The sequence below is a fragment of the Bacillus rossius genome, chromosome 2 (genome assembly GCF_032445375.1).
Source record: "Bacillus rossius redtenbacheri isolate Brsri chromosome 2, Brsri_v3, whole genome shotgun sequence".
Classification (NCBI taxonomy): domain Eukaryota; kingdom Metazoa; phylum Arthropoda; class Insecta; order Phasmatodea; family Bacillidae; genus Bacillus; species Bacillus rossius.
This window is the reverse complement of record NC_086331.1, coordinates 112,929,567-112,956,554: the sequence shown is the minus strand read 5'-3', so window position 1 is coordinate 112,956,554 and position 26,988 is coordinate 112,929,567. Positions and strand designations below refer to the sequence as shown.

Here is a 26,988-nt window from a genome sequence, read left to right as displayed (position 1 = left end):
AGTTGATTTAAGTTTCCCATTTAAATAGATGCAAAATGTCTGGTCCTGCCAGTTGACTGTTGGCCTAAATTTTTGCAGTATTCTTCACTGAAATATTTTTTCTGTAATTAATTTTATAATTTTTTATTAACCAGTAGATCATGCACCCATTTTTTGGTGGTTACTCTTACATCTACTTAGTGTTATTTTTGTTATAAATGAAATTATGCTTGATTGTGTAAGATTTATTTTTTCAAAACTTTTATGTTTCAGAATCTGCTACGCAACCAGAACAACAAAACAAATTATAATTTGGTGTCTGAAACACTAACATTTCTGGATTGCATTTGTGGGTCAACAACAGGAGGTTTAGGACTCCTTGGACTTTACATCAACGAAAATAATGTTGCCTTGATTAATCAAACCCTCGAAACTTTGACAGAATATTGTCAGGGTCCATGCCATGACAATCAGAACTGTATAGCTACTCATGAGTCCAATGGTTTGGATATAATTACAGCGCTGATACTCAACGATATCAACCCATTAGGAAAGACTCGTATGGATCTCGTGCTAGAACTGAAGAATAATGCTTCAAAACTACTGTTAGCCATCATGGAAAGTAGAGGTGATAGTGAAAATGCAGAGAGAATTCTTTATAATATGAATCCCAAACAGTTGGTAAGTATGCAGCAATTTATAAATAAGAATTAAAATAGGTTGGATGCGATGATGTATTGTAGGCCAGCACTAATTTTGTACAGGTAGATGTCGCTTGCCGAGCCTTTCACCAGGAGACACGGGATGAAGATGATGATGGTGAGGAGTCTTCGACGGAAGGAGAAGATGGTGCCTCACCTAAGGATGTGAGTTGAAACTATGCTGCTTGTAAATGTGTGTTGATGATGTAGTGGTAAACCGGAATATGGCATTCTGTTTAAAAGAAAATATAATTGGTCTCCGAAAAGGGATCGATGCTTAAGAAATGTGTTACATGCAAATGCTGCAAACACTCTGTGGGGATAGGGTAACAAATGAACTTATAGAATATGTTGGTGAGGCATTCAGTGTTGATAAAACTGTAATAGAGTTAAATTTAGACCAAATCTAGAAAATCTAAAGCATATTCTAACACGTGGGGTTAAATAGTTTTTGGCGAAATGAAAAGATTAACAACAGGAAGATTTCATAAAACAGTGGTTTTTAACTTGTTTTTAATCCAGGGTCAATTGTTTCCTCAACCAGTGTTTTGGGGGCCACCTTCTTTCACATACATGTTATCACAATAAAATAACGATTATTTTTTAATGAGCATTTATTCTAGAGCTGTTATGATACCAATTTTCAATCAATTAATCAACCAAGATTGTCATCTTACCGAACGTAGGGATCTGAATCAAGCTTGCTGGTATTTCACACTGATCAGCTACTGTATTTACCCACAGAAGGGTCACCCTTGCATATGGGTTGCATCTATAGTTTTAGACATAAAAATATGTAACTTTATACCATAAGGGTCATCCTTGAATTTGGGACCCACCATATTTTTGTCTTCAGTAGAGTTCCATAGATACAAGTGAAGTCTTTTATGATCTGCATCTCAGCTTATTGGCGTTATCTCAGCTTACTGGTGTTGAGCGTCAGTCTTTCTTTGCTTTCTGCTCTAATTTATTACTCTGGGTGGGGTGAAGTGGCAGTTCTATGCCTACTTTTCTACCCCCTCCAAACTTTATGGCCCAGTCTTTTCCTACACCACCCAACAAAAACACACAAACTAACAAACTAACAAAAACTACCCATGTTTCTCTTTCCATCTATTGTACATCATTTTTTTTTTTACCTGTCCCTTTCCAGAATAGAGGAAAGGCAGCAAGGTACTGTTTATTGTCGGTTACTTTTCCAAAAAACTAGCACTCATGTTACTAAAAAATTTTGAGAGGGCGTTTCAAGTCCTCAAATGGATTTCTAGATTTCACAAAATCATCATGAATTTTTATAAATGCAGTTTCCATCATACCTGCACATACTTCATAATACGTTAAACAATAATTATAAATGGCAAAGAAACACAGGATGGTTTTTCTTTTGTTTGGTTGCATTTATAAGCAAAACTTACCATAGACATAGACAACATGGCACAAGTTGGCAAATACTTTGGTGAAGTACGTAACTATGGTCAACTGCATATGATTTCTGTTTAGCGCTGCTGTAATTGATTGTATTTAAAGGTAATTAGAAATACTTAAGTGGCAAAATAGTCAATTATTAAGTTTGTTTCAGAATTTTCTTACCATTTTTCTCTGTGGATTTTGTATAATTTCTAGGACTTGGAAAAATATACTAGAATTAAATACTCGCATCCCTTGTTACGATGAACTAAAAGCTTAAGGATTCACCATATTGAGCTCTATTTAAGCAGAAGTATAAATGAGAATGGGAAAACCAACTAGAGGATAAAACCAGGGAGCAGCGATTACCAGGCAAAATGCAGGGTGTGTAGTTCAGTGCCTAATATTGTCAGTGGGGGGCTTAAGGATCGGCGAGTCATTGCAACACCTAGTGCCACAAAATAAATCAAAGAGGCATAGAACAGAGTTTTCCATTGTCCAATTTTGTGGTAAGAGAAAATAATAGTGTGGTTTATGCTGAATTACATTGGGCAAATTTTGTTTGTAGAAACAACCTATCAATAAGTTTAATAGGTAACTTTGATAAACTATTGCCAAATATGTTCCCTGACAGTGACAGTAAAAAAAATTCATTGTGGTCACACAAAAATGGGTATGACAAACAAGCCAGCTTTATGACCACAAACAATCAATTGGGTAGAAATAACTTGATAAATTTTTGTGTTGTTTCAAGAGTTTGTTTTAAAAATTCAAACCATAAAACTGTCTTGTCTGTTCTAATTGGGCTATGTTTAATTTACCAGTTTTATATTAACGAAGGTGAGTACATTTTTGGTAAGCCTTCTGATTTAAATTTCAGTATATGAATAATTTATTTAGATAATGAGATTTTTGCAGGATTTCAGTTGAAGTTTCAAGGATTTTTTTTCATGGGATTTTTATTTTAATTTTCCAGGATTTCTCAGGTTTTTTTTAGTGTTGAGTCAAGGATTTAAGTTAGAAACCAGTTGTAGTCCTGCGTTAAAGGAATCCTACTATAAAATGTTTTGATTTGGCTCTGCTGATTTTTGTGGGTTTTATGTATCAAAAATATATTTCCAGCAAAGTAATCTATCCTTGTTCACAATGCTCTGTTGAGTTTATTTCGGCAACTGTAATTTTTCTGAGATGTTTAAACATTAGTTAGATTCTGATAATATCCATTTTATTCGAACCATGAAATGAGAAAAATGAAATTTTACTAACCAGCACTTAATTTTATCCAAAAATTCAAGCAGAACAAAATCATTCATTGTGAAGCAGCCATTAAAATATGTATCATTTTCTAAATACTTTTTTTACTGGTTTAACTTAATAATAGAAGCCCAGTGGTAATAAAGAATATAATTTATACTGATCATTTTTACAAATAACTCAAGACTGGGAATGTGAAATCAGTCATAGACTATGAATATTCGTTACTAATTTCTTAATATTGACTTTTCCTAGTGTATGTTGTATACAAATTTGTCTACTATTTTACCAACCAAATTTATTTAATTAATGCTGCTGTTTTGTAACCAACAAATGTATGTATGATGTATTGCTGTATTTTTTTTTCAGGTTGGACATAATATTTATATATTGTGCCACCAACTTGCTCAACATAACAAAGAGTTAGCATCACTGTTGAAACCTTCTGAAAGCAATATTGACCCACGAATTAACCAGGCATTGGAATATTATGCATCTCACACTGCACAAATTGAGGTATTCTTTTGGATTGTGAATTTATGCTAGAAACTTGTATTGCTAATGACTTTTAAGTACTATAAACTTTATGTTAAAAAGATTTTACAGCTCTCTTTTTCTGCTGGTATTCATGAAAGGGAAATGTTTAAACTGTTATTCTTTAGTAATGAAACATTAGTTTTTCATGATGCAGGTACATTAATGTTTAGATGGTTCGGGTTAACCATGGTTATTTTGTGAATCCTAAACCACAACACATTGATTGCTAAGAAAATTTAATTGCATAGTGATAAGGCACTTTACTCAACTTTGGAAGGACTTAGGTTGAAATCTTGGCCCAGCCTTCCTTATTTTAGTTCTACGAGGTTTTTTTTTTTTTCAACCTCCGATCGGCTGTAATAAAAAAACGGGAATGAATTGGGAAATTATTTTAATGTCAAAATAAACGTACATCTTTACTCTATTTTTCCACATAATCACAGTGCAGATTGAGGCATTTGTCGTACCGATGCACCAGCTTTCCAATACCCTCTGCATAAAATGATGCCTCCTGCCTATTCAGCCACGTTTTAACAGTGCTCTGCACAACACTCATTCGGCGATGGATTTCTGCTGCAGTGTGCCCTTCTGCCTGTAAGAAACGGATGACTCCACGCAGCTCGCATTTCGCCGTACAGTTTATCGTTGCAGCCATGTTGACATTTCCATAACCAAGCTTCAACTGAGGTGTGAGTTGGCCGCTCCACATGGTTGGTGGAAGGGGGTAAACACTACGAGACGTGTCGATTCGTGTACGAGCGATTAGGGTATTGATTAATGGGCATGCCATGGAGAAATGAAACTGTAATCACACTGCAGGGCACTGTTAAAACGTGGCTGAATAGGCAGGAGGCATCATTTTATGCAGAGGGTATTGGAAAGCTGGTGCATCGGTACGAAAAATGCCTCAATCTGCACGGTGATTATGTGGAAAAATAGAGTAAAGATGTACGTTTCTTTTGACATTAAAATAATTTCCCAATTCATTCCCGTTTTTTTATTACAGCCGATCGGAGGTTGAAAAAAAATAACCCTCGTACATGGTTTCTGAGCTCACTCAAGGCAAGGCAGTTTCTTTGTATTTTCTTTTTGTTTGTTTTGATGTATGTTTCTGTCTTTAATGAACTTTTCGTTGAGGAAACATAATATCATAATCAATAAATTATTGTTATTTCACTTCAAAAGCTCTTATTTCCCTTAGAGAATACTTTTTAATGGATTTATAATTCATGACCAGTTGACCTAATTCAAGACTATATATTTCATTTTAGATCTCCGTGTGTTGGCAGAGGTGAATACCACCACAGCCAACCTGTGCTTGTGATAATAAGTGACTGATAGAAATGCCTTTTGGAGCTGTTTCCTCTTTTACATTGTCATTTTTTTCATCTCATTGGTTCCAATTGCACCTTCTGTTTCTAAAGCATCTTTTGACATCGGAGTGGTGTTCTTCCCAATGAAGGTCTGTCCTAACAAATTGGTGTTGCCTCCAACCACACGTGTTGCCAAGTCTAGTGACAGTCTCCCTGACCCAGCTGGCAGATCTAGATGTTGAGCCCATAACACCTACGTAGCATCAATGGTGCCATCCTGGTAGGAGGGTAGCCCACACTCCTTTGCTCGCAGGGGCATCGTGTTATTGTGTTGAGAGGAGACTGGCGTAATAAATGTTTTCCCAGGTAGAGAAATAAATGTGCCATCGCTCTGGATATACAACCTGTGCATGGTTTTCCTTGGTGTAAACGTGGGTACTACTGAAGCTGTAATTCTTTGTGAATAGCTTTAGAGGGTACCCATTACTTAATACTGGTTAGGTCTGTGGGAGGATTTGTTCTCTCAGTGACACAAACTGTGAGATGTTTGAACTGCTGGCTTTAATGCTTTTCCCTCCAAACAGAAGGATGTGGTTTACGGTTCCTATTACGGATGGCCATAACCATGGCTTCTAAAAGCACCCAGGTATCACCCTTCAAAATCAAAAAGTAATTAATATTGCTGTGGGTGGTACAGTCATAACTGTAAAAAGATAAACGAGAGTTTGGCCTTTTTGCTTGAGACATCAAATTCTGGCCAGTTACGTGGTCTGCTGGCAGTGAAGGTCTTTAATTAGGCAACTTAAAAGTTCCTCATTGAAATGAAGCTCCATGTTAGCTTAACCTCCAGAAAAAATGCCATTTGGTATCCCAATCTGATAGATGTCCCAGAATCAGAATTATTACAAGAACTAAAAAGATAATGAAGAAATAGGATAGTATGCTTATCACAACAGCCATTCCCATCTGATCTTCGGTATCCATGACCATCCCCCAATACTCAAAGAAGGCTATACCTAAATATGAAAGTAAAATCATTCTTACCAACTCCACTCAGTTGCTTCAACTGCCAAGAACATGGACACGCGTCATCAAATCATCAAATTGAATGAATACCCCAGTTTGCCTCAAGTTTGCTAGCCACAGCATCCTGACATACGAAGGTGGTAAACCCACCGCTGTGTGTTACCTGTGAACAAGAACACATGTCCAAGAAATAACCTTTTTACCAAAAACAACATGGTAGCCAGAAAATAAGAGCAACAGAGAAGGTTTCCATTGGAGAGGCATGCCAGAGTTTTAAGGCCCTCCCGAGTCCTTCACTGTGGTTGCCAGTGCTCAAACAATGGTAATGAATGCATAAGATTGGAACTAGTGTACGCCGTGACCAGTTCAATTTGAAGTAGTACGTTTTGTTATGCACCACAAGCTTGGTGAATGTTAAGGCATTTGGTAACTATTTAAATTGATAAAAAAAAAACACTTTAATAGTGAATTAAAATAAATTTGAACAACATATTTGTTCAGTGATTGATAAGGGTGATATCCTCCCCCCCCCCCCCCTCACACATTATGTAAAAATTCGCAAAATATCAGTGAAAACAGTATGATACTGTGTGAGAAGCCTCATCACCTGCATATACTACTGTAGGCCCATAAGTCAGCTTGTTACTGTCAATAGTAATGAAAAATTTTTGAATATACATGTTCGAATTTTAATTTTGTTATATTGTTTTTTAAATTTCTTCCACCCTTCCCGAAAAAAAATTCATGTATCCACAACTGTATTAATAAGTTGTTGAACAATTTTTGGTAATAAGTAATACTTTGAATATTTTAATTATATAACATTGTTTTGTGTGCAATTTTTCTTTTAATATTTAGCAAGTATTTGTGCTTATGTCTTGTCTAATTTACGTATGTGGACGCAGTAAATATGATGTAGCTTGTTTCTCACCAATTCATTCAGTCAAAGTGAAACAAAAAATAATTCAGTTGTACTAATATTAGTTATAATGTGATTGTTTAGTGAGTAATGTCTTATTGCTAGTTATGATGTTTTTAGTCCGCACATGTAAATGTTTTGTAGGTTAGGCACCGTCATTGAAATAACATTTGTATGTGGACAAAGTGCCTATATAAGTTATCCAATCAAGTGATAAATGAGAGTGTTAAGTTTATGATAGTGTATGTCTTTGTTTATAATGTACACCTTATTAAAAAAGGGTAGTAGTAATTCATTATAACAAAATTAATGTTTATGGAGTGATTACAAACAAAATTTGCTGAGTACTGAATATTTATACTTGATTCTGACCCGAATTTGAAGCATTTTTTAAATTCTCACTCAAACTTGATTAGACTTAAAAATACTTGAACTCGTAGGTGCCTAATTTTATTCAATAAGAATGATAGCTTTCAACATGTATAAGTGAGAAACTGGGAAGCTTGGGAATCATATGTTTATTTGATATGGTTTTTCTTTCAGATTGTTAGACATGATCGTACGTTGGAGCAAATTGTTTTTCCTATACCAGAAATTTGTGAGTACCTCACCCCTGATACAAAAGTTAGAGTTTTAAATACAGCAGAGAAAGATGACCAAGGTTCAAAAGTGTCAGATTTTTTTGAAAGAAGTCAAGACATGTTCAATGAGATGAAGTGGCAAAAAAAGCTGCGAGGTATGTATATTTTGCATTCAAGTATTGGTGAGTATCTTGTGTTAAGTGTTCTATGAGGAAGTACAAATTTTGTTTTTTATTTCAGGACAACCTGTTCTCTGCTGGGTTAGCAGTCATATGTCGCTTTGGAGTAACATTCTTTTCAATTGTGCAGTCCTGATCAACGTAATTGTTGCATTTTTCTACCCATTTGTGGACTCAGTACCAGGTATGAAATGTTTCACAAGTTGCGAATAGTTAAAGCGTTTGTCAGTCAGAAATAGGCCAATTACATATTTTGCAGACCACACTGATGTAGAGCATAGTTTTGGATGAGCTCTGGATTACTAAGTGCCACACTCACATGGGGTGGGTTCTATGTTTAATCCCAATGTCAGACATGACTGAAATTTATAAGTGCATACTGATTCAGTACCTAAGTGGTTATAAAATCCAACTGTAATCTTGTAATGGAGTAAGTTGGTTCGTTGGTAAGCCAATTGAGTCGCATTCCAGGGGATCCGGTACAATTTTTGGTCCGGACATACTGATTTTGGTTTTCAATGGTTTCCCAAATATAACCGAGTCAAATGCTGAGATGGTTCTTTACTTTAGGCCATGCTGATTCCTTCCTCAACACAAATGCTTTATGTAGTATACAATATAGAGAAAATGAAGACCATGTTATGTATGAGGTTAATGATTTACAGCCAACTTTACAATTTTTTTACACTTTGTTTTATTTCTGTATCAATGGAACATTATTCACGGACCTATATAAGAACTGACATGTTAAGTTCACTTGTGTAGTGATCGTTATCTCACAAATTTTGATACTTACTAACTTAATGTTGCTGAGATACTGTAAGGCCTCATTTTATTTATCACTAAAAGATATATTTTCATGAAAGCTAAATGTCGTAAAACTATTGTCAAAGTTTCACACCACAACACACAACGGGGATGTTAGGGAAGGTATCAGCCTGGAGTGATTTTGAGCAGGGGTGGGGGCAGGGGGAATGCAGGGGGAAGGGGAGCGGAAGCAAGAGCCTTATCCCCCCCCCACCCATGAAGTTGAAAAAAATTTGCAAAATATCAGTGAAGGTAGTATGTTATTTTTAGTTTTGCAAGTTGAGCTGTTACATCGGCAATTTAAACTGTGTGAGGAGTCACATCACCTACGTCTACTTCTATAGGCTTATATTTCAGTGTTTTAGTGGCAGTAGTATTGTAAGGTTTTTGTATACACATGTTCAATTTTTTTTTTTTCACATCACCTTCTCTCCCCCCTTCCCCACTTAAAAAAAAAAATCCCTTATATCAACAACTGATTTCGGTAAACCATAAAAAAACCAAAATTTAGATTGCCAGATCAGATTTGGAATCTGGGTCCTCTACAATGAAAGTCCGGTCTCATCCCACTGCACTACATACTTCGCTTCATTTCGCTGCCAATGGTACTGAAACCAAGTGTTATTTTGGTTACCAATTTCCGTTAGAAATTTACTGTATTATTGTGAGCTATTGACCATTAATCAGCTTCAGTAGCCCTCATTTTCATAGCATATGTATTGCCAACATCAGAAATAGGGCAAATCTGTTACAGGTTATTTTTCGTAATTTTTATCTGCCCAACTCCAGTTTCTGTATGTTATTGGTTACTTTTTATTTTCCAGAACTCGGTCAGCATATATCGGGATTGATTTGGGCAGTGATTTTGGGGTCGACCGCTATCATCGTCACTGTTCCCCATGAGTCTGGAGTGCGTACATTGGTTGTTACCTCAATTCTGAGGATGATCTTCTCGTTTGGACCAGAGCCAACTTTGTGGATCTTGGGGACAATCACGGTAGGACTGCAAAACAAAGAGAATTGTAACTATATGAAACTACAGCCTCTGTCGTATCAGTTGTTATTTGAATTGGGTGTGATTTCAGGTTATTTTGAAAATCATTCATCTTATCAGCATAATGGGCAATCAGGGCACGTTCAGCAAGAATTTCCAGCAGATGGTTACAGATGCAGAACTTCTTTACCACTTGGTGTACCTGATATTCTGTGTTTTGGGACTCTGCATGCATCCATTTTTCTTCTCTGTGCTGGTAAGTTTGTGTTTTATAAGCAACATATAATTGGTGACTTTTGCAAAGGCTCACAAAGTTTAAGTGATTTTGTTGAAAATTCAGGAGGTTGTTTTAATTTTGAATGTTTTTTGAGTTTCTTGTATCATAAAAAAATTGGAAGGAAATCAAATATTTGTATAATTTATCATGTACTTTTCATGGTTTATGGTTTGTGGCAAGATTTTTTTTTTTTAGCATCACAAAAATTACACCTTAATATGAGTTTATTCACTTCATAATATCAAAATACAATTTAATGCATTGTGTGACACCCAAATTTTAGTTCAGTGATTAAATAAACCAAAATCTTTAAATAACCTAAATCTAAAAAGTTTTAATTTTGAAATCCTAATTTTAATGCATATAGTTTTGTTACTGTCAACTATTGATGCATGAATTCAGTGAATGGTAAAAATTAATATTGTTTGGGTTTTGTGATAAACTTATTGTTAAATCTTGATTTTATTTACACTGGTATATGTTTTAATACACTGTTAAACCTGCCATTTTCTCTCTTAACATTGTTTAGAGATATTTATAAAACACTTAAATTTTTATATTTGCTCAGTGAGGTCAATGATTTTTTTCCCTGTCTTACCTTGATGGTAATGTGTACAGATTGTTCGAGCTTCACAGTTTACTTTCTTCTCAATCACGAAACAGGAATCATTATATGTTTTCCGTCGTAAGATGCCTCTTTGCCAAAGGAAGACCCGAACCTTGAAGAAATGATACAAGGATATTTACCTATATGTTTATGTAGATACACTGGTGGTAAATGAAATCCCGACATCAAGAAGACATTAGTTTAAAGGAATGCAATTTAGTGTCTAGGCAACATATTTATTTGATAAAGTGTCAATGTCACAGGTTCAGGTATGCGCAAAGACATGTGACACAGTGGAACATTAATAATTGCTTCAGTTGCCATGATTTCAAATGCAAGCGTGCATATGTGTATGCATTGTGTTGTACAGGTGCCGTATGTCATTTTGTGGGATGGAGTTCCATGCCTGTTGCACTTGGTCAGTCAAATCAGCAACAGTTAATGCTGGTATTGGATGACACTGGATTTGTCTTACCATTATTTCCCATATGTCTGGTATTCTCACAGGCCAAGGCAACTGGTTGACACTCTGTAGAGCACATTGTGTGACAGCAGCAGTATGAGGACGAGCATTATCCTGTTGGAATCCTGAATTCTGCAAATGAATGGCAGCACAGCCGGTTCAGTCACCAGTCGGATGTACGAAGCTGCTCTCAAGGTTCTTGCGATAATGACGTTACTGCTCCCGTTGCCAAAATAAATCATTCCCTTGACCGTTACTTCAGGTGTGGGTCCCATATGTCAATGCCACAGACAACTTTGTTCCAAGCATTAATCTAGCCTCCTTACTAACCTACAGCCATTGTTGGCACCAAGACAGGAACGGCTCTCATCTGAGAACGCAACAGATCTCCACTCCGTCCTCCAATGAGCTCTAGCTTGACACCACTCAAGTTGCAGATGGCAGTGATTATGTGTTAGTGGCATGAACGGTACACGACGTCTGGCTCGGAGCTGTCCCTCAAGTAATGAATTTGTTACAGTTCGCTGTATCACTCTGTTGCCAACTGAAGCTCTAATGGCTACTGTAGATGCAGGATCCACCAGAGCCATGCTGCAAATATGGCTGTCTTCCCTCTCCGTAGTGGCCCGTGTGAGGCTGGACCCTGGTCTTCTTGAAACAGTGCCTTTCCATGACCATTGTTGCCAACATCGATGCACTGTGTATACATCCCTGCCAAGTGTTTCTGTAATATTGCCGAAAGAACATCACTTTCTCGCAGCCCCATTAAACTGCCTTGTTCAAACTCGGTAAGTTGCTGATACTGCTTTGTCTTCTTAAAGGCATGTTTGTCTCACACGCAACGTCAACACAGGACTATGACTAAACGCTCACAAAATGTTCAGGTCGTATTTAAAGCAAACTTGCTTTGCAAGGTCATAGTGGCATTACTAGCACTACTCTTAATTTACTAGAGCACAAATTTGATTAGGCATCATCTTTCACATATGCAAACACACCTTCCGAATTTTGTTAATCTGCATAACTCCTTCTTGGTGTTGGAATTTCATTTTCAGCCAGTGTAGTTTGCTAAGGCTTTTTTAGCTGTGACAATTGTACATTGTCTGCAACTACATATAACTATGCATTTTAAAACATTTCGATGTCCCCATATTTTTTTAATTACAGAAACCTTAGTGAACGAACTTCATTGATGTTGACTTTGAATTTGTTCTTCATCCAGTATTAAAATGATTTTCTGATGGTGAATAGTAAAGAAAATAGAATGGACAAGTAGGCAGATGCTATTAAAACTCAAAATTCATAATGTGCATATTATAATGAAAGGGTCTCTATAAGTATTTCACACTAGGAAGTTGTTTTATAGTGTTCAATTAAAAAAATACCTGGTGAGAGTTTTAAGTTTATGTTAATAATTATGTCATGTGTAAATTGTTTTTGTCCCAGGCAGCTGTTGAATTTATTTTAATTATGCCCTAATGTTTATACTGTTGAGAGAGGGAAAACAGGTTTGTAAAGGGTACCACAAATAATTAAATACTGTTTTATTTATTAACTATTTACAGTATTAATTAAATTAAAACACTTAAAATGTCTGTCCAAAAATTAAACACTCTTTCGTTTTAGTCCACAGTTTACTCTCCCGACTAGAGCTCGACTCGAAAATGGCTGCCCCTACTGCTTGTCTTTTTACCTCGCACCGCTGTCCCAACACACTGACAAGCACTTCTCACTCGTCCGTCACAAATAATACAGTGCCCATGCACCATTCTCTGCATATGAAGCCTGTTGCTCGTCGTCCGCTTTTGCTCATCAAGGAGTCACTCACCCTCTTCACTTCACTGCCTGATGTCGCCATACCCCTCAGCCCCCTTCTGGAAAGATCTCACACTCCTTTGAAATGTTGCGTCATCAGGGTTGAATGGACATCCGAAGCTCCCAGAACAAAGGTGTCTTAGTTACGTCACTTCACACAGGCGGGGCTCTGGGAACATGCTGAACCCTCCAGAGCTGCAGAGAAAGCGCTGAATTGGGAAGCTTGGGGAGGGGAGTAGCGAGATGCCGTTGCTAATTGGATTAGGGGTATAGTGCTAATGGACCACACCCCACCCACAGGCTAATGGATCACCTGGGTGGCTAGCCCGGCCATTTGTCAGCCTTGTGGCCTTGCCTCTAGTGTACACTTTACAACACTAAAGCCATTTTTGTACAATTTTATTGTTGATTGCTACTCTCATAGTTTAAATAACAATCAAGCTATTAAATTATTTTCAGGAAAATCACTTATCAAAGAAGTAATATAATATTACATGAATACTTTTTATTGTATATAATATTAAATGTTTGGTACTTAATTTAACGTAGTAAAATTTCATGTATTCTTTGAAAAACCTTAAAAATTATGTAAAAAAACCTGAAATTTGGTTTTCCCAAAAGAGTGTGTTCTCAGAAAAAAAACTATTTTGTTGTAAAGATGAGTTAACAGTAGTGCAAAGGCTATGACACGTTATTTTAATAGTGAAATTGGTCATGTGATCAATTCTATTTGATAGTGTTGACATGGGTTTTTTTTAAATCCCCATAAGCCTGAAGCCTCTGATACAATTATGGGTTTCATCATTAGTTGCTGAGGTGGAACTTCAGATGACTTTGGTTTGATAGTGAAGTGTAGATGTTTACTAAGAAGTTTCCAAAAAATATCATATGCAATGTCACCTGCATATATCAATATGTTGACATTGTTGTTAAATGTTACTTTCTGTCAACAGCCATTTTACAAAATGCCAAAATTGTTTATGTTCTAATTTTATTTTGTGGTTTAAATGAAGTCTTATACCTTATCTCGATTGATCAGTTTTTTTTCACAGACTTTCTAAAAGCAACAGGGATTCTTCTTCTTGCATTTATCTACTGCCTTTATTTTAGCAATTTTGGTTTTAATATCACCTGTCTTTCATTTATTTGGCATCATTTCCCTCAAATTATGCTTAGTAAAGTAGCAAAATAGTGACAATTCCATTCCAGTATGCATAAAAATTACCGGTTTTTAATAAATCAATATCTTTTGATAAACAGTAATAAAAAATGGGTCATGAATGTAATAATATTTGTAGAAATTTGTTGTAACTACAAATGAAACTTATAATATCAAGCACAATGCATTTGCTTTAGTTGATTATCAGATGATCACTAACTGTGTGTCACAAAGACAGTGCTACTATATAAAACAGTGTGCTATTTAAATATCATCAGTCTGTACCAACTCTCCATGTTTTATGATGAAAGAAAAAACTGCTAATTTGTAATAATGTATTGATCTGGTATAATAAATAGTGTTTATTTATGTTAATATTTTACTTACAAACCAGATTTTCCAATAAAAAAAATTCAGTATTATAAAATATTATTTCATTGTTATTTATAGGTTTATGCCAGGACCTAATAGGAAGTGCAGATAATTGAAGTGTTTATTTATACACCTGAAGATTTTTTTGTGCTTGACTGTATATGTTCTTTAACTCTGATTGTATATTAAATTTTATGCTGTTAAAATTAATTTATGTCTTTAATTTTTGTTATGATGGCAAATACACTTTTGTGTAATAGAAAATATTTTATCAACAATTCAGTATTTTTAATGCTTTTATTAAGGCAAAACTTTTTTTTTAAATTTAGTTAGAACCTTTAATTTTCTTATTTCTAAATGATTAATATGTCATCCTCAAATTTGAATTTTTTTTTTTTCAGCTCTTTGATGTAGTCTATCGTGAAGAAACACTCTTGAATGTAATACGATCAGTAACGAGGAATGGGCGGTCAATCATCTTGACAGCAGTTTTGGCACTTATTTTGGTTTACATGTTTTCAATAATTGGATATATGTTTTTCAAGGATGATTTTCTTGTGGCTGTTGATGATGAAGTAATACGTAAGTAAAAATTATTCTTCTCAAAGATATATCTAATTTGCTACTGGTTTTTTATTTTAATTGTTTTACTACCTTTATGATTCACCTAAAATGCATTGTGTTTAGCAATAGATGGAGATCACTCACATGAGCAGCAATCTTTAGAAGAGACATGTTCAGCGGATGATTGCAAAACAAAGCTGAATTTAAGTGCCTACACAGTCACAGGTAAATTTTAATGAATTTATTGTTTTTTAATAGACTTGTGCTCAGTGTTAGTAAGTGTCCATTGTCATGATTTTTTAAAAAATTGCATTGGCTATCTTTTATTAAATCTTATAATTTCTTGTGCAATAATATTAAAAGGGCTTGGAATGAATGCTGCTTTTAGCTATCTATAAGTCAGAAGTTTGATACTTTAAGACCTGAGAATAAGCTTGCAACTAGTTAATCATATTTTGTTTTGTTATAAAATTATATTTAAGAAAGATAGGTCAGTTATAAATAATATTAATAAATGGCCATCTGAAACGGCATTATAAAAGCTTTCATTTAGTTTTGTTATCAAAATTAATTATCTAGTATTAAAATTAGTTTTAAAAGAACATCACAACCTAAAACATTTTAAGCCAATTAAAATTGTTCGTAGATACTTAAATACTTTGTAAAAAAACATGGGGGGGGGGGGGGGTGTTTGTCTGTAAAGTCGGTTTATGGACGATAATTTTACGTGATAACATCGTAAGAAAACATTGATTAAAAATTGCATACTTTTTAATTTTCAAATATTTTTACAGTTTTTGAAAATTTAATTTAAATAATTTGTTTCAATTTAATCATGAACAGTTAGTAATAGAAATAAACTGAAATCAAAACAATGTCAATAAATTATTAATTTGAAATGAGGAAATTGGACAAATAAATCAAATTTTTTAAATTGCTGCTTTTAAAAAGCCCGCCTTAACCTGTTTGATATTATAGAAGATTTTCTCGCACGGTGGTTGGCTGGTTATTGCACCCTCGGCTCAGGTGGAACGTGACAATGAGTCATGCTTTTTCATGCGTGCAGCCGGCGTTCATCGATTTATAAGATGTTATCACGTCAAAAAAATGTATGTGGTATAAGCTAAAATTTTCTATAAATATCTTGCCCTGAAAAAGAAAAACTGCTTTACACATATTTTGTGACTAAAACTAAATAACTGATTTTGCATTAGACATATTAACACAGAATCATGCACTAATACATACCGTATTTACTCGCATATAGGTCGTGGAAATTTTACCAGATTTGATGGGGAAAAAATGAAGTGCGACCTATATGTGAAGAAAAATTTTTGAGGAATTTTTTTTGCAATATTTTTCTTTAAAATGCGAAAAAGAAGTTTATATAGGTATAGGAAAATTTATTTACAATGTACACATACAGCAAAACCCCTTATTTACGTTACCGTTATTTACGTTTTCCCGTTATTTGCACTATATTCTTCAGGTCCCGTTTAGTTCCCATTTAGTCCAATACAATACTTTCACGCAAATTACGACTCAAAAATCGAATCCATCCCGCTATTTACGTCACGTAACAACCATAAACAACCATAAAATACCGTGGGTACTTTAAGAGTAAATAAGATTAGCTAGTAGGCCTAAAAACATCGTGAAAAACGTAACGTTTATAGTCGGCAATGAACATTTTAAATAGCAAAATATACATATTTTATAACATGAAAAGTTGCTTTTATTTCTAAACATGTAATAATTTAAGCCTAGGCGTGTAAAAGTCCGAGTAATTATAGCAGGAGACAATCTATAATGCACGAGGGAAAAACGTAAACTCACGAATGTATAAACGTGGCTGATTGTTATGTTCTGATACTGTATTTATGTCACAACTTAGCTGAAATACTGGTACGAGACAAACTTCACAAGATAAAATGAGCGGAGTCTTGGTAACTGTTTTATACGTATTTTATAATTTCGGAAGTATTGTACAGTTGACGCATATTTTTTAAACTAACAATTTATTTCTGGGGATCATAATTAATTAATTACTGTTATCAAGACATCAAGATGGACGTAAACTTGAATGTGTCATGGCAGCGAAAAAACTGGTGCGTATACCAATAAACTGGACAAAACTGGTACACGGGAGGTGGAGCTTATATTTTTTCCCGCTAAGCTCGCATCTATTGGCTGGCTGCTGATGCAAGGTCACGAGTCTGTGCGGAGCGTTGAGTGAGTTATACTGCGCATGCGCAGCTCAGTGAACAAAGAGAGCCAGCAGGCGTGCCGTAACAGCAGCTGATCGAGTACAATGACCTTTCTCCTCGCACGATGCACGGCGCGGTAATCAATTACCGGTGCGACCTATATGGGGGGAATCTTAAATACCAAATTCAAGACCTCAAATTATGGGTGCGACCTATCTGCGATGGCGACCTATATGCGAGTAAATACGGTATGTAACGAAAGCTCATTTGTGAGACTGTTGTAAATATGCATCTGATGTCACACTGGTATCACAATTTTTTAGATGTAAACCCACCCCATGCGCCAGTAGGGTCACTTTGTTAGACAAGAACTAATGCAGACTATCGTAAAAAAGGTAGTTTGTGTAGAAGACTAGAGGTAGTGTGAGTTTCGCACATGTATATATACTGCTCAGGTCTTTGTAAGGGATTTTACAAATTTTGTTAATGAAATGCTGTTTTCCTCAGGCTCTGGGAAACCTTAATGTGGACCAATCACTAGGCATGAGCATGAACACATTGGTTGGGAGGCTGCTGGGATGTGGCCAGCCCTCAGCAGCATTGACCTGGCCTACTTTTGGCAGGGGAGGGTGGGGGGGATTTGGTTTTACAGTGGCATTGTGAAATGTAAAACAAAAACAAATGATGACACGGAAAATAGTAAAATAAGACCAGCTTATTTGAATTATTTATTTAATTTATCTATTCTAATAATAACACTGTTTGAGGTAAAAAGTCTGTACATTGGTTTAAATATTGAAAAATTATTGGAAATGGCTATTTATATAAACCAATAGATTCACCAGAAACACTCAAATTTTCGACCACATTGTAGCATTTTTGGACTGAAAAGCATAGCATACAATTTTTTTTTGTATCAGAAATGCTAAGGATAAAACATCAAATGAAAAATAATATGAAAAAAAAAAAATTACAAAATTAAGGATTTCCATCTTTGGTACGTAACATTATACACAACTTTAGCATTACAGTCAAACCTCATTATTACAAACCTGAAGGGACCATAATTTTAGCACTTTGTAATAACGAGGGTTTGTATTAACCAAACTATTGGGATATCATGACAAAAAAAATTGATTGAACTTTAAATGCCTATATTTACAATTATAAATTCTGGTTTGCACTATTTTTTTTCTTATAGGCATTGTTTACCACATTTAACTTTGGTCGTATCTACTGCTGCCGACTCCCTACACATAGTTTTGCCAACAAGATTGTTGCGATCCTTAAAGCGTTGTAGCCAACCATTGCTGAACTTGAAGTCTGAAATTCCTAACCTCAATGCTAGGTAGTCTGCCTTCTTCTGAATCAAAGGTCCAGAAATTGGCAAGTTTGCTGCACGCATTTCTTCAAACCACTGCAACAAGGTAGCTTCCATTTCTTGATGTTTTGGGCCTCGCATTCTTTTTCTTGTTGATAATCTGCACGAACTCGCAAAAGCCGATTCAATCATTTCACGATTATATTGTCGACAACGACGATTGCGGGATGTTAAATTCTCTCGCAATTTCAGTTTTCGTTCTCTCTCCATTGTTTACTTCTTCGATAATTTTAACTTTAACTTGCAATGTAAGGTCGTAGCGTTTACGTTTCGCAGTCATATTACAAAACAACTCACTCAAAATTGAGGTTAAGACACACGTGCGTGAACAATGGAAAATATCAGAACTTTTTTCCATAGATTGTTTAAACTTCTACGTATGTACACTTCCGACGACTAATATTAATAAGGTATAGAGTACTTTCCTTTTCGTTTTCCGTTTACAACATGGCATCTTTTCTAGTTTAGTTACTAACATCGCCACTAGAGTTAAACGTTTCATCTTGTTTTTCGACCATTTTGCGCTGTAGGATACATACATGTATCTTTGGAGAAATGTTTGTTTACATGACGATTATGAAGACGTGATTTACTTTAGACTTCGGCGGTGAAATTCGTACTAACCGTTTACTTATACACGTTAACAGCTACTTGAGGGATCAAAACAACTTCGTAATTCATATTAACCGTATTTCGTATTAAAAGTACTGAATAACATAGGAAAGCATACTTTATTTTCTGGGACTGTGAAAGTACTTCGCATAAACGGGAATTTCGTACTAAGTGGATTCGTATTAATGAGGTTTGACTGTACTATTTAGTACCTAATTATCATTCCTGTTTTTCTGATACACATGTTTTCCTTATCAACAATCAATAAAAAAGTATTTTTTAGTTCTAATTAGCGAGGTCAAATGTTCGGTATCCTTGCCTTTTTGTTTGTTTGTTTGTGTGTTTATTTTGTGATTTAATGGGTGAAGGGCAAACAAGCAAGTGCAAATGCCTGGCAGATAGACTACATGCCACACAGTAAGGCAGGGTGTGCCCCAGGCTTTTTGGGCATTCTGCAACCTATTTTATACTTATTTTATTTTTGTATTAATTTGTTTGTAAGAGTTAACCTAACGATATTTAGGACTACTTTAAAAAGTTAACTATTAAATATTTTGTAATTTTTATAATATTGTAGATTTGAATGTACTCTGTAATGAAGAACTATGTATTGATGTTTTTAGGACCAGTAGATAATCGGGTCACTGTGTCTGGAGAAGTCAAAGAAAGGGCTTGTGACTCCCTTGTGATGTGTATTGTTACAACTTTAAATCAGGGACTTCGAAATGGCGGAGGGATCGGTGACATTCTTCGTGCTCCAAGCAGTAAGGTGAATATATTGAGAATTATAACTTTTCTTTATATTAAAAAGTGATCTATGAATATAATATTTTGGAGCCTTTTTTAACATGAAATGTTTTTATTCATTTTTCAGGAACCACTTTTTGTTGCGCGAGTTGTTTATGATTTGCTATTCTTCTTCATTGTTATTATTATTGTTCTCAATCTCATCTTTGGTGTTATAATTGACACATTTGCTGACCTTAGAAGTGAGAAGCAGCAAAAAGAGCTTACTTTGAAGGATAACTGCTTTATATGTGGTGAGTAGAGTTCTAGCAACAATATGCTTTTTGCCAGTAAGTTAAGATAACTTGAAATAATACTTTAGTAGGGCTCTTTTCAGAGGAGTAGAGAAAATTTTGCATGGTTAGTAACTTGCAAAGTAAAAATTAATATATTTTACTTACATGGTATTCGTTCCAAAATTATTTTTAATACAGGAGTCCGTACAATAATTTTTATAAAAAATATGTTTACCTGTTTTATGTTTTTATTAAAAATTCATGTAAAATCATTCTGTTTTTACAGCTTGAGATAAACAATTCGTGGCAATCGGGGGGAAAAGCAGGAAAGTTAAATAAATAGGGTTAGAAATAATTTATTTTTCCTAGTTCTGATTATAGGTTTGGTTGTGTTGGGATAGACAGACATGGCTTTAGAAAAAGGGAAATATTAATCAATTTTGTTAGCAAATTTTTTGCTTAGATTTTCCATACCTGACTGCAAGCAGGCCTTAGTTTTGATCAACATTCTGTAACTAGTACATTATTTGTAGTTACTTTAAGGTTGTATGGAAGACTGTGATAATGCAGTGGGAAGCATGGTGCAAAAGTCAATAGGTTCCAATCGACTAGTAATGAATTGTTGAGCAGGTAATCCAGTTTGTAAAGCTCTGTGTATTTCTGTGTGATGGTTGTGTCAGATAAACATTTTTCCTCACTGATACTCGAGTCTCAGTGCGTCACATAATTTATCCAACAACACTGAATACTGCCTACTGCAAATTTTTGGGTCCTGAGAACTTGCACATTCCAGGTGACAACAAGTCTTTCATCAGGTGGTTTTTAATTTCTATAAGACAACAATCCGAAACATAGCTTTCATTAGATTATTATCGTGAGTTATATCCTGCAGTCATAACAAGTGTATTGAAAAAGTCGTAAAATATTCTAGTTTTCCCTTGAAAAAATATACATAAAGTTTGTTGGTGATTCTTATGTACAGGTACTATAGACATGTAGTCTTGCCAACAGGAAGGGAAGGGGGTCAGTGAAACATCTGCCTCCTGCCTCTCCAAGATTTGTCTGAGGATTTTAAGTATATTGTGCTCCCTAACATTTTGCAGCCTCACTTTTCAATATGCCTTTTTATGTTTTCAAAATAATTTGTTTTAACTCTATTATTTTTAAATATCACTGATAATTAATTTTTTTGTGTACTATGGGCTTACTACAAGCAGTAAATATATTGTCGAAAAAATCATCATAGCATTTTTATTTTGTCGTATAAGTTTGAAATGAATTCAAAAAATTTTTGAAATAAATCTATTTGAATTAATAATGAAAATGGTGAAGACATTTTTGCTCATGTTTAAAATATAAAAGTATGTATTACAAATTTAGATTACAAAAATTAGATAATCTGATATTGTAACAAATGTAAAAAAAACATATAGGTTCAAAGTTTTTTGATAAATTAAAACGTTAAACAAGTTTAGTAGTATTTACTTAATGAAATTATTTTATTCAGCTTAATCTACCCTTTCCTACCAGTAGGATAGGTCACATGATCCTGCTTATGTAGTACACAGGTTTTAAGTTCTGATTGGTAGAATTGTTTTTCAAACAATGGTTGGGAAAAACTGAAATCTTTCAGAAATCGTGTTGACGTTCACTGGTTGTGTGTTCTTCTAGGTTTGAACAGAAGTGAATTTGATAATAAGACAGTGAGTTTTGAAGACCATGTCCAGTGTGAGCACAACATGTGGCACTACCTGTACTTTATTGTGCTGGTGAAGGTGAAGGATCCCACAGAGTTCACAGGCCCAGAGAGCTATGTGTATGCCATGGTTAATGTAAGTCTATTGAAATGCCATACTAATTTTTAAAAATATTAATTGGGGTATATTTAATAAGCACCAGTAATACTAGCAGTCTGTTGGGTTGATTTCTAATGTGCATGCACATTTATGCTTTACCTACCTGTGAGCCGAAGTAGTCTAGATAGCCGACCGCGGGTAGCGGCATTAATATGTATTTATTCATTATGATTCTTGACTTGCTTTTATTTAAACCACAAATAAAATAAAATTATGTACATTACTATAGACCCACACTACTGTCTGCAAGACAAATTTTTCTGCAATTTACCTTTGTTAGTTTGTTGATTCTCATCCAGACTGTTCCTTAGTCAAAGGCATTCTTTGTAACCTACAGCTTCTCCTTGTTCATATTTTACTACCACTTCTAATCTTTATATGAATTTTTTTATTTCTGTTCACTGCGTCAAATAGTAAACCTTTTGAAGAATGAAAGTTCTTAAATTACAGCACTAATTTTTCTGTAGCTAAACATGTGTATATTCAGAGAATAACAAGAATGTAAAGCTTCAAATTGTACAGTGTTATTCTAAATTAGCAGGGATTGTTAATTTGGATTTTTTATGACCATCATGTGTTTAATGCATTGAAATGTTAGTTTTAAATTCCTGTATACAACCACAAGAAACAGTATTGCCATATTTGTATAGTAAAGACTCAAAAGCACAGCATTGCCAAAAAGAAATTCACTCTTCAAAACATTGTTTGAAAAGCTGCAAAAAAAATCCAAATTTTGTTAAAATAAAGCTGATTAGGGAGTGTTCTGTATTTAATATTATTTATATTCAGGCAATAATGATTTCTTTGAAGTAGAAAACCATTGTGTTTGTGAAAACTTAATTTCAAAACGTGCACTTCCACCTGATATAAGGGTGGAGAATTGGAGATGCTTTGTTAGTATGTATCAACTTTCAGAATTTAATAAATGACTATGTGTTTTTCATAGACGTGTGACAAAATTTTACATCAGTTTAAAGGATTCTATGTGATAGCTTGCTAAGGCTCTTGGGTGATATTTTAACTTTCTCATGGCACTAAGTGAGTACTGAGGTGGAGTAGAATAATTTGTATTATCAGGTTCCATCTACTAATCTCTCTGTGCATAACTTCAAAACAGACAACTGAATGCCACACAGTGTCCATAGTTGTATTTTTTTCCCTGTTTGTATTTTGTTTAGGATAAGATCTTGGAATGGTTCCCCCGCCTGCGAGCCATGTCCTTGTCAGCAGAAGAAGGTGAAGGTGAACAGATAGAGTACAGAACACTACAAGCGCAGTTGGAAAGAACTCAAGATCTGGTTGCAAATCTTTCCAAGCAACTGATGGAGCTGAAGGACCAGGTATGTTGCAGTAGTATTAGTCACTGTCATGTTTATAGAAAGATTTTGAATATTGTTATTGTTTATTATTATTTATTTTTTTATGTTACCGAGAGCTAAGACATTTAGGTGATTAGTAAAAATAAAAATCATATCAGATAAAAATAAATGGAGCGCGTATAAATAATAAGATTTAACATAACCTGTTAATATTTGGGAACTATATTAAAATTATGCAGAAAGTTTACAAACAGTCTTTTGTAATCATCAAAAATGATTCTGTAATAAGTGACCCTGAATCTATAGCAAATTCTTTTGGTAAACACTTTTCTAAAGTCTGTGATCAGCAAAATGATAAACAGTTACAACCACAAATACATATGTATGAAAATAACTTGCTACCACCAACAATTACCATCAGCTTGGTTCTTTGGGCAAGAAAATCTCTCAAATCAACAGAATCAGCAGGAGTTGATGGCATTCCAACCTTCATTATTAAAGACTGTAAGAATATTTTAGCACCTTTTTTAACTCATATTCTCAATATAAGTCTGTCTATTTTATACGTCCTAAATAATTTCAGAATGCTATCATGGTTTTGTACCATGTAACATAACAATACCAAATTTATTTACATTTGTAAATTATACCCACGGTGGGATATTGTCAAGTGGTCAGGTTGATACAATATATATTGACTTAAGTAAAGCTTTTGACACATGTAAGCATTATTTTATAGCAAATAAGTTAACTAGTTTTGGTTTAAGTGTCTGTTATACTAATTGGGTTCATAGTTAATTAAATGAAAGATTGTTTTCTGCAAGATTTGGGAACACTATATCATCTTCTTTTAATGCACCCTCAGGTGTCCCTAAGGGGAACGTTATCACGTCTTGTGTTTCATATATACATTAACGACATAGTCATTGAACTAAAGCAATCCAAGGCTTTGTTATATGCTGATGACTTAAAAATTTTATCAGCTTTAATATCTTTAGAAAAGCTGACATGAATTTAAACACCATCACTTAGAAAATTTTTTTTATGATATTTGGTTTCTGTTGATATTTATTTACACTAAGATTTAATCCTCTATGGTAAAAAGCATTGTACATCTTCCAATATCACGTAAATTTAAACACAGGAGGAGGTACAGAGTTACTTTTGCTCCAAGTATGGCGAATCATACCTACGGTACACAAAAAGGCATAACAGCAATAAAGAGGATTTTATTAACATATCTTATACCAACAAATTGTTTTGGTTTGTAAACCATGTGTAATGTAATAAAATAGGAAACAGGCAGCTGTAATACTGAATTAAATCACTGGTACTCATCAAAGGATGATGCTCCAAATAGTAACTTATTTCATTTTCATCCTGATCTTTCACTGTATGTATATTGTTCCAAACTGTGTGTCATTGAAATATGGTTGTTTAATATTCTGTTTGCTGTACTCTTTCAGATGACTGAACAAAGGAAGCAGAAACAGAGAATCGGATTGCTCAATTCAACATCAGCATATCTTCATAACTTGCCTGCTCAATAATCAAATCTGCTGACAGCTCTTGCTACTGCATTTTAATTTATTTTTCATATATGTGTGTGAATTGTTTGTGTTTGTGTCTGTTGAGTCTTTGCTCTCTAAAATCTCTCTCTGACAAGTCATGTGATAAACAACGTACTTATTTTCACATGATGCTTATTATGTAGTGATGAAATAATAGAAAGTAGGTTGTATATGAATTTATTAATTATGCAATTTCTTTAATGTTTTACTGAAAATATAAGATCATTTAAGTATTGCAATTGTTGACTGTTTGTGTATAGCTATATATTAAACTGTTTCTTGTATTTTTTACTCTTGCCTTTATTTGCATATTGTTATTTTGAATGCATTTATTCAATATTGTTATCAGTGCACATGCTGTACTTGTTTTTTATTGTGATTTAGCAATATTTGTTATAAATTTATTCAAATTAATTATTTTTGGAGTCTTAAGTATGTGAAAGAATCATTGTTTCAGAATTTGTACACATGTAATTTGTTGCTGTATTAAAGTTAAAAATTGTTTTAATGCTGGCTGTTGTGTTTTTATGTACCTTTAATTTGAGTTACTTTATATCTGTCCAGTTAACTTTTATCAGCTATGTAAAAAAGGTTTTAAAATTATTATTATTATTATTTTAATAGTATGCATGCCACAATTCAGCATGTAGTAGAGTCTAATATACGTACAGCAGTTCATATTCTGCCTCCAATAAGAGGTTCCCATTCAAGAGATTTTTAAATGCATGTTGTTCTTCTAGCAACGTGTAAAAAAGGAAAGAAAGCCATGAGAGAGTACTGCATACTTTAGTTTGACAGAATAATAAGTTGTAAAAGGAAATTAGCATATTTTTTTTTTAGTTTTAGATAGGATTTGATAAAGCTCAAATTTAGTGAATTTGAGTATTTTTTCACCAAATAAATTTAATTTACAATAATGCAGTGTACACAGATTGATGGTTATAGTGATATTACTTTAATGAGCCAAAATTCAATCAAATGAGTGTTAAAAATAACATGAAGTATTAAAACGTATACAAATTAAAATTGAATTTATTCTAATGCATATTAATTAGTATTGATTAAAATATTTTATTATTTTCATATTCCAGTAGAGATTCATAACTTTTTTAATCTTTTTATTTTGCACAAATCTTTAGACACAATTTTAAAGACTAAATGATCATTTACCATGTAAAAAAAGCAGGTAGTAGGTAAATAAAAAACTCAAAATATTTTGTAATAAGACACTTTTCTTAATGAAGCTATCACTTGGAACAAAGCATGTCTATTAAGATGTAATAATAATATATGCATGTGCTGTACATTGGACTTGTGTGGAAGCTGTACTGAATGCAGTACCTATCAAGGAAGATTTGTTCCCTTTAAATTCTCTTGAAAAATCCTTTTTGAACTAATATACTTATTTACAAAATTGAAAATACAAACACTCTTGTGACCAACACTTTTATGAACTTAATTTCTAACATTTTTATAACTTTATACTTTTTGTCTAAATGGGTTCTTAAATTTCAGAGATTGTTGCTCCTTTGTTTTACTTATTTCTCCTTCATTAACCGCTACTGTAGATGAAAATTGTAAAATATAAATTAGGTTTTATCTTCAAGCAAAAATATATCATTACTCTATGTTACACAAACACATATTTATTACCTTATAAACCTGACTAGAGGGTGAGGTTTTTATTAAAAGAAACCGCTCACGAACATGTAGGTCAGCCTGGGATCGCGCACCAAGAAAAATGCAAGTATACCTGCCCCTCGAAGTAATGCTGTTCGATTTGTGTGGTTTTGAAGTAACGAAGCCAATACATTAAAGCATGATTTGAGGTAGAGTCATAGATTTAAAGTAGCCCTGTTTTCTTTTATGAGATTTTTTATTTCTATGCAGGTACAATGGCAACAGCACTTGTGTAGCATTTAATACAATGCAACAAATTAATAATGTGATGAAACAACAAACTATTTTTTTTCATAATAGCTATTCGGTTCCTTTATTGTTTATTTATCTCAGACGATGGCCCAAGTGTTCAGCCAACGTTAATATTAGCCACCCCATATGGAAGC

At 34.1% G+C, this 26,988-nt stretch overlaps 1 protein-coding gene across 3 annotated transcripts in view; it reads left to right on the top strand.

The window, feature by feature from the left end:
- Positions 1-25,430, top strand: part of LOC134529630 (inositol 1,4,5-trisphosphate receptor) — a 149,435-nt gene extending 124,005 nt beyond the window's left edge. For all 3 annotated transcript variants that reach the window (XM_063363928.1, XM_063363929.1, XM_063363930.1), the window contains 14 exons: positions 253-660; positions 744-845; positions 3,711-3,857; positions 7,680-7,872; positions 7,958-8,080; positions 9,528-9,700; positions 9,789-9,953; positions 14,792-14,972; positions 15,078-15,179; positions 19,778-19,923; positions 20,029-20,194; positions 21,848-22,008; positions 23,211-23,372; positions 24,818-25,430. In XM_063363928.1, the coding sequence (XP_063219998.1) occupies positions 253-660; positions 744-845; positions 3,711-3,857; positions 7,680-7,872; positions 7,958-8,080; positions 9,528-9,700; positions 9,789-9,953; positions 14,792-14,972; positions 15,078-15,179; positions 19,778-19,923; positions 20,029-20,194; positions 21,848-22,008; positions 23,211-23,372; positions 24,818-24,901 (2,313 nt within the window). In that variant the 3' untranslated portion in view covers positions 24,902-25,430. The remainder of the gene's footprint in view (positions 1-252; positions 661-743; positions 846-3,710; positions 3,858-7,679; positions 7,873-7,957; positions 8,081-9,527; positions 9,701-9,788; positions 9,954-14,791; positions 14,973-15,077; positions 15,180-19,777; positions 19,924-20,028; positions 20,195-21,847; positions 22,009-23,210; positions 23,373-24,817) is intronic.
- The last annotated feature ends 1,558 nt before the right edge of the window (positions 25,431-26,988 follow it).